Genomic DNA, 9,146 nt, shown 5'->3' with positions numbered 1-9,146 from the left:
TTTTTTTTTTTTTTTTTTTTTTTTTTTTTTATTTTTTTTTTTTTTTTTACTTGTGTGATTTACTTCTGTAAATCTTTTATGGAGTGGCAAAAATTTATTTAATTTTTTTAGCAATGCTTTTTTTCTTCTATTCTTATCAGTAATAGCAACTTATAGTAATATAAAATAATTCCCTTCAGGAATAAAGGTTAACAAATCCTCAGATGTTTCAGATATATTCAAGCTTTTTTGCATTAACAATATTTTATTTTATATTGTATTCAGAACTCAAATTAAATGAATAATTTGTATTTGCCGCTATATTTTGATCATTTTAAAACCTGTATTGTGCAAATGTTGAACTATGTTTTCATTAATGTTCACTGCTTATCTTTGTGTGTCTGTCAGCATTATACAAGTCCAAATCTTGCCTTTGCTTTTTATTCTCTTTCATTGGTTTTCTCAGTTTAGTGGAAACAAAAGACACTTGTACAACAACATCAATAGTCTTTGTGGAGAAATAATATGTTTGTTTATAGTAGTTTGGGTTAGGGTTAATTTTCATTGTTAATGTCATTCTCTTTATTTCATGACCAAAAAAAAGGTTTGTTTCGTTCTCTCACCATGGCTATTGACTGTAATTTAATATTAACTGCAGATCTGATGACTGTTAGTTGAAGATATAGAATCAGAAGCACTATTCATTCAGTGACAATATACAAATCCTCAGATCTGGTATACAGTGTTTAAGGGGGTCTGAATACTTTCCGTACCCACTGTATATCCCACAATTATTCTTTTATATTTTGCTCATTTATACACACATGAAAAGTACATTATAAACAGATAATACATTTATTTAAATATGTTTTAATGCCTTCACAACAATTACAAATTAGTTACACAAAAAGATTATGTAATAAAATCATATTTTGAAATAGTTTATGATACAGTTGTTTAGTAAATGTTCATTAACCTTTTTTATTATTATTGATAATTAGTCTCAGTTTAACAAGAATGGAATGTACAGCTAAAACTGTGTCTATTTACATCCAGAATACAACACCAAGAAACTTTTTTTTTTTCAATTATTACATGCAATAATTATTATTATTTTCTGCTGTTTTTATCAGCAGATTTATTTTTACCTGGGCTAACTTTGTGCCTTTTCCAAACCAAAAGGTAGGAAGGATTGTGTAAATCATCAAACCACAAATCCTCTGTGTGCTGGAAGAGATGCTGGGGATCCGATATGATAATATAGCAACAGTTGTCACTATTTCAAAGAGGACAAATGTAGCGATCTGGGCTATACATGTATTTAGAGCCTTAACTTTTGAATCAGCAAGTGTTTGTTATAATATGGAGCCAGAATGATCTCAATAATAATTCACGCAAAAGCCGCGATGCACACATGCGTAACCCGATTCACATACATGAGAAATAATTCACGTGCACGAAAAATATATATATATTCACAAAAACCAATTCACGTGCACAAAATAAGAATATACATTCATACAATGTGTTTCACAAATGCAAAACACAATCACAGATGTACAACTGTGTACACAATTTTTGAATGTTTAAAATTCACGAGTTTATCATGGGCTGTGAATGTGAATCGCCTTGGATTTGTATTTTTGAGACTTTCCTGGCAGCGAACTCCTCCTACCTGGATGCTGACGTCATCAGCGCGAGACCACCGTTCGAGTTACAATGGATTCAGCAGAGGTATGTGCAGTTGATCGTTTTATTTCAGTTAACTAGCCAAGTAACGGTTTATCGTTTAATTTTTGCATGTTTACTTAAAACTTGGAAGTAAAATCGGTCGTTTAGACACTCAAACAATGTGAAAAACGTAAGCCAGCGGCTGCAATGAATACAGATAGTGTTGTCAAAAATGCAGCTGTCTTGTGCTAGCCACAATGTCTGGCCAAAATGAAGAAAGGAATTATGCTTATTGCCGTTTTTGTTCAGCAACGCTGGGTGGCCAATGTCCAGCCTAGCTGCCACTTAGCGCTGACCCTGCCCTCATAACCATAGCTTTATAATGATGGACCTCACGAGAACTCAGTGTATGAACAACGGGATGTTTGTACTTACCATTTGTGCAACAGGATGCAGTGTTCAATTAATACACACTAATTGTTTTCCTTGATTTTTCAAGATTTAAACACTTTGCCACAACATCTGGATGACAGTTACAGTCGTCTTCATTCAAATCTTTATCTCTTTCATGTACATCACCTTTATTTATTAATTTCTTAATTTAATCATTCATTTACTTTTAGTGTTATATTACTGTGATTAACTATTGTTAATGTTATTCTTATGTTGTGTTGTAATCTCAAAGATTTTTGCATCACAAGGTAAGCAGCAGTTGTATGTGCTTGGAAACAGTTGTGGAATTTATGCTGGCCAGACAAGGACTGGTCATAAAGAAGAATGCAACAAAGATTATTCAGTAATCTTTATTCAGTTATTTTATCACTTTATCTCATGCTTTCTGCTCTTTCTGTATCTGCATCTCTTGGAAAAAAAAATATATATATATATATATGAGTTAACATGCCAAGGTGTTAACTGCTTTGAATATTAGACCAAAACCTGGCACGTGCTGACAGTGTAATACATCATGTGAAAAGTCAATTAATCAAATGTTTAAGATCCAGTCTTTCACTATCTCTCTCTGATACAATTATTATTCAGCCATAAAATGTACTTTAAAAGAACGCTAAAGACTCCAAATGGGACACTATACCAGCCATTTAGTGTAACTGAGGTTTAAATACTGGTGAACTTCTAGCACAGCGGCAAACTGGTATCAAGCCAATCTCAGACCTATGCGAGAGACATATATTCAACTGTGCTATGTTTGTACTCCATAATTGTCAATTCATATTTCATGTTACAGGCACATTGCAATTAATTATGGTCAGGTCATTTCATGGACATTTTATTCCCAAAGTATTCAGAAAACTTTAATAAATTAATAACTCTTATACAGCAACTGTAACAACTGACTTGTTTTGAAAGTTTTAATTCTAAGTTCTGACATAAAACCAGAACAATAACAAGAACATTTAACAATGCATAAAGGTTTACACCTTGAACATGTACAAAGTTATGGGGTCCTGTTATAAATAAAACAAAATGTAGTAAAAATGCATGACTTAAAAAGCTGTTGAAACTGTCAAAAAGAATGGGTTGCAACATGACTGTTCTGAAAGAGTTACAGTTCCAAATGAAACTTCTAGATTCACATCAGCTCATAACTTGTGGCAGGGGATGAAGTAGGAACGGTCTCAGCAGCTACTTATACATCATCAGCCTCACAATTCTGAAATAAATAGTATCTGCTGCATAAACAAACTTAAATTAAATGTACACGGTCTCCAATGTGTTCATGTTATCACATTGTCATCACTTGAATGCGAGCCATCATAGGACTTTACACACAAGACAAGCTCTGCTGTGACAGCTCTTTCATATTCTCAATAAACAAAAGTATATTTTCATAATCTTATATTTATTTACCACATGTCCCATCAGTAAAAACATTATTTTATGCTTTACACTGAGTTTCTGAATCCAATATCTTAATGTGGTATGGTATCCACGTGAATAATGATTCTTTATTAAATAAACATAAGAATTGATCAATATTAAATCAGATGTTTCAGATATATTCAATCCTTTTGCATTAACAATATTTTTTGTATTGCATTCAGAACTCAAATTAAATGAATAATTTGTATTTGCCGCTATATTTTGATCATTTTAAAACCTGTATTGTGCAAATGTTGAACTATGTTTTCATTAATGTTCACTTTGGGTTTTTTTCTCTTTCATTGGTTTTCTCAGTTTAGTGGAAACAAAAGACACTTGTACAACAACATCAATAGTCTTTGTGAAGAAATAATATTTTTGTTTATAGTAGTTTGGGTTAGGGTTCATTTTCATTATTTGTTAATGTCATTCTCTTTATTTCATGACCAAAAAAAAGTTTTGTTTCATTCTCTCACCATGGCTATTGACTGTAATTTAATATTAACTGCAGATCTGATGACTGTTAGTTGAGGATATAGAATCAGAAGCACTCTATTCATTCAGTGACAATATACAAATCCTCAGATCTGGTATATATCCCACAATTATTCATTTCTTTTATTTTGCTCATTAATACACATGAAAAAGTGTAGGGAACAAGTACATTATACACAGATAATACATTTCTTTAAATATGTTTTTAATGCTTTCACAACAATTACAAAGAAAATATTTACACCAAAAGATGTAGTAAATCATATTTTGACATTATTTTATGATACAGTTGTTTAGTAAATGTTCATTAACCTTTTTTATTATTATTGATAATTAGTCTCAGTTTAACAAGAATGGAATGTACAGTTAAAACTGTGTCTATTTTCATCCAGAATACAACACCAAGAAACTTTTTTTTTCAATTATTACATGCAATAATTATTATTATTTTCTGCTGTTTTTATCAGCAGATGTATTTTTACCTGGGCTAACTTTGTGCTTTTTCCAAAACAAAAAGAAAGCTATTCTAATATCTTTAGTTTTCATTCCATATATGACTGGATTGACAGTCGGAAGGATTGTGTAAATCATCAAACCACAAATCCTCTGTGTGCTGGAAGAGATGCTGGGGATCCGATATGATAATATAGCAACAGTTGTCACTATTTCAAAGAGGACAAATGTAGCGATCTGGGCTATACATGTATTTAGAGCCTTAACTTTTGAATCAGCATGTGTTTGTTTTGTGCATGTGATGAGAATCTGCATATAAGAGTACAGCTGGACAGAGATACTGCTCAGCTGCATAAATGCTGTTATAAATAAACCATAAATATTGTTCACAGTGAAATCCCTTTCACATGAAAGCAAAAGCAAAGATGGGTTGTCACAGTACACATTGGTAATAAAAGACTTGCATTTTTCCATTCTAGAGTGAAGAGAAAACAACACTAGTATTAAGGCAATGTCAAGGCCCCATGCCAGCATAATGATTCCACATATTTTGCAAGGAGTCATGATAGAATTATATCTGAGCGGGTTGCATATTGCTATATACCGGTCTACCGACATGGCTGCCAGTAGAAAAGGTATTGAACCTCCATACAAATGTAGCAGAAAAGCCTGAAGAACACATGTAGGGTAATACACATCATTTGTTTCTGTTAAAATGTCCACAAGAACCCTGGGCAGAGCGGAAGTGATTCCAATTAAATCAGTTAGAGGGAGGCTGAACAGGATGTAGAACATGGGCTTGTGAAGCCTTCTCTGAGTGATTATCAGTCCAAGAATGGCTCCATTACAGAGCACAGAGAACACATAGATCAGAACTCCAGCCAAGAACACAGGATATATTGCTTTGGGGTGGATATCAAATTTAGCAATTTTAAGGTTGAGTGTGAAAGTAGGATTTGAAAGATTCCCAGCCATTAAAAACCTTGATGGAAAACAAAAATTAATACATTTTCACCCTATAGAGAATTTGACTTAAACAGTCATGTAACAAGTTTTGAAAATCTGACTGCATGCTTAACCATGCAGATTAAGTCAAAATAAGTCTTACCTTAGTTCACTTACTGATTTTAAGTTGTATGACCGGAATACACTAACTATATGCACCACTGTAGGCTATGGTGCAGCATCGCTTTTTATACCTTTTAAGTCCAGTTGGTGGTCTTACGACGCAAGATGATGCAATGTCTGAGTCTAAATGAACATGAGATGTTCACTACATTTTAACAGATGTCAGCTGAATTTGCCATGAAACAGCCATGAAACCCTAAAACACATTTTTTTGAGATGTTAACAGATATATGTTGCACATACAAATTAATGATAAGCCTACCACACATTATTTTAAACACTAAAGGCTCAATATTTACTAAGGTTTTTGGAGTTGATTCTAGCTGCTAAAGTTTGCAGTCAGAGTTGAACAATATTTCACAGAAAATCACAATGTACGATGGGCATAGAGTTTTATTTATTTTATTTTTTTTAGCTTCAGACTAAGATTCCACCCAGTCATCGGATATGAAACATGTTTAATATTTTGAGCCAATTTTTGAACACATTTTCATTTGTCACTCATCTCCTAGCAACAAGGTGCATATTTCTACTTTTTAGTTAGTGATCGGAATGACTTAAAAGTCTGGTAATGTGTGATCAGACAGTGCATGATTTTTTTTTTGCTGTAACTGTTTACAGAGTCATCAAGTGTATGGTGCCAAGTCTTTTAAACATCTTTTCAGTCGTGTAGCACATTCCAGGCTTAAAGGGGGAGAGTTTTTTTTAGCCATTTCCTTCATCCAGTTAAAAAAAACAAATCTGAAGCAGCATCACAAAATGTGTCCAATACAAAGAGAAAACCTGCGTGGACTATGCTATTACTAGCGGTAATCCAGTCACTGACGCTGGCAAACAATGGTGATGACACTATGGATTATTCAGATAAAGGTTAGACAACAATGAAAACCACAAAATTCTAAGATAAATAGACAAAAAAGCTGTATTCTCCCTAGTAGGGTTAGCAAAGTTAAAATGAAATAGAAATGTATTTGATTGACTGTAGGTCTGTAGATTGTAGGTCTGTTGTGTTTGTACATTTCATTATAATGCAGAAAACAGCATGCCTTTCTCTTGCAAAAAAAAAGCCCTGTAGCATTGAGTATACGTTTAATAAAAGACATTTATGTATATATGCCTTGAAAATAATTGCAATTCCATCGACATTCATTGACAGATATCATGGGCTACCAATAAGTGAGAATATATTGTACATTTAGGCCCAAATCATGAAACAGCACTCTTTCTTCCCACAATCATCCACTAAAATCACAATCACAAGCATCCACTAAAAGACTGAATAATAAATAGTTCTATATAAATAAAACATATCTAACCCACAGGCTCTTTTGGACTGTTTTGGACTAAGATGGATTGTCCCAGAGAAAACAGTGTTGTAGGCCTAGACATAAAAAAACAACAGTAAATTCTAAATTAATCACTTATTTCATTCAGATTCTTTGAACATGTTCCTTTGACCTAATCAAAATCCATTGGATATTTAAACTTTAATATTATGTTTTACCATGCATGTTAACACATGCACTTTTCAGAAATGTGAAAATTTTATAGTAATTGTGCACATGAAACACACACAAAGATATCAATCAACATATCAAAACAAACAGTTTCCAGGAACGTATCTTCAGTGATAATTCATGTTTTATACCTGAGGCCTCTGAGACTCTCCAAAAGAGTAATACATTGTTCATGGATGTATCAACGTGAAACATTAACTGCATTCTAAGTGAACTAAATAATATTTAATTGCAGTTTCTTGTGCTTAAAAATGCCTTAAATGGCTGTATTTTTTTTTCTCTGCTACTGCACTTTTATAATTAATCATAACACTACTATGTAAAGGGCTTTGTGGAATCTCTTGGCATAAACAGTGACAAACATTTTTTCTACAAATATTTTACATTTTAGAGATTTTCCTGCGTATGATTTTTAGCAGATTATTTCTTAATTCCTGACTGTTCAATCCATAAACTATTGGATTCAGAAGTGGAGGGACTAGAAAAATTAGCATTCCCATAATCTTTTGCAGATTTGCGTTTACATTTGCGAACCTGTGTGACAGAATGGTGAAAATTCCAACAACCTCATACATGATGAAAATGACCAGTTGGGCAACGCAGGTGTTGATGGCCTTGCTCTTTGCATCAGACCTACTCGTGACCAAGCAGGTAATCAAAATCTTCACATAGGAAAATACTTGAATAGAAACACTAATAATCTGCATCATTGCTGTTGTAAATAAGCCAAAGATATTGTTAACTATAGTATTACCACAGGCCAGTTTAACAAGAGAAGGGTTATCACAAAACACATTTACAATGTTGGATCTGCATCTATAATTCCTTCCCTGCAAAGAAAACAGCAAACCAATGAAAAAAAGGTCAAGGCCCCATACAAAAGCAACAATTCCCATCACAAACTTTGGTGTCATGAGAGCATTATATCGCAGAGGTATGCAAATGGCAATATAGCGATCAAAAGCCATGGCAGCCAGGATGAACAAAACACCTCCCCCATACATGTGGAGCAAAAAACCCTGGAGCACACAGAGGGGATAGTATGTATTATTGGTTTCCGTCACAATGTCAGAGAGAACCTTGGGAAGCATAGAAGTAATTCCCACAAAATCATTCAGAGGGAGGCTGAGCAAAATGATGTAAATTGGCTTGTGGAGACTTTGCGTCAGAATAATGAGGAGCAACAGGGTCAAGTTACAAAAAGCACCAAACATGTAGATGAAGATGCCAAAGAGAAATATGGGATATTTCGCTCCTGGTGGGATGGAAAATGGATCCAGGGTCAGCTCAAAACTGACTATGATGGATAAGTTCTCCATTATGACTCTAGAATCTTTGTAAAATAAGAGAAAAATTTGTACTTTTGCATTCATATCAATAAAACGGAAATCCCAAATTCCCCTTTTATGAAGTGAAAAATAATTTGTCAGCATGTCACTCACCTCATCCACACTTTAAACCTCTAACAGCACCTCAGTTAAAAGAGACTACAGTATGTTGATGTTGTCTTCTTCAAGGTCGAGTTGAAACTCTCTTATATAGACAGTCATGAAACTAATGTCATCCCCATAATAACCCCTGAAGACGAATGATGTAAAAATGCAAAATACATGTCACAGGCTGACAATGTGATGGCACAGATTCTCAAAAAGGTATAATTTTTCCTTGAATAGAAAAGAGGATTTATTGATCCCAAAAGGGGATCTTGGGGATATTGCACATGCTTCCAGCTATGAAAGAAGGCTGTAATAAGGCTATATAGGCCCTCCAGTGAAAGAAATATGGGCTTGTATGCCAAAACGGGCATGCACTGAAAAAAACTAAAAATTATAACTAAGGGTTAACAAAAAAAGTATGGCACCGAGACGCAGCATCTCGTTCCCTTCGGGGAAACCATGGTTAGATGCGTAACATGAGACGTTTCCCTTCAGGAACTCGAGCTGCGTCTAAATGCTTTGAGAACAAGAATGCCCACGCCGCCAGACTTACAAGTCCCTGCCTAGTGTGGAAGAGCACAGCTAA

General features: G+C 33.9%; 2 protein-coding genes across 2 annotated transcripts; both read right to left on the bottom strand.

The window, feature by feature from the left end:
• Positions 1-3,155: 3,155 nt before the first annotated feature.
• On the bottom strand, positions 3,156-5,454 carry LOC107592966 (putative gustatory receptor clone PTE01). The gene is made up of 2 exons (XM_016282553.1): positions 4,509-5,454; positions 3,156-3,163 (listed from the first exon to the last, which is right to left on the bottom strand). The coding sequence occupies exons 1-2, from the start codon at positions 5,452-5,454 to the stop codon at positions 3,156-3,158; spliced, it is 954 nt and encodes a 317-aa protein (XP_016138039.1).
• Positions 5,455-7,504: 2,050 nt separating this feature from the next.
• Positions 7,505-8,443, bottom strand: or71aq2 (odorant receptor, family 71, subfamily AQ, member 2). The gene has a single exon (XM_016282552.1). It carries the CDS (start codon positions 8,441-8,443, stop codon positions 7,505-7,507), a length of 939 nt encoding a protein of 312 aa, XP_016138038.1.
• Between the last annotated feature and the right edge of the window lie 703 nt (positions 8,444-9,146).

Source organism: Sinocyclocheilus grahami, unplaced genomic scaffold (assembly GCF_001515645.1).
Source record: "Sinocyclocheilus grahami isolate Dianchi unplaced genomic scaffold, SAMN03320097.WGS_v1.1 scaffold161.1, whole genome shotgun sequence".
Classification (NCBI taxonomy): Eukaryota; Metazoa; Chordata; class Actinopteri; order Cypriniformes; family Cyprinidae; genus Sinocyclocheilus; species Sinocyclocheilus grahami.
This window is presented reverse-complemented; position numbering and strand designations above follow the sequence as displayed.

Excerpts from the sequence above, each read along its gene's own strand:
- or71aq2 (XM_016282552.1), bottom strand. The coding sequence starts at position 8,443 with ATGGAGAACTTATCCATCATAGTCAGTTTTGAGCTGACCCTGGATCCA.
- LOC107592966 (XM_016282553.1), bottom strand. The coding sequence starts at position 5,454 with ATGGCTGGGAATCTTTCAAATCCTACTTTCACACTCAACCTTAAAATT.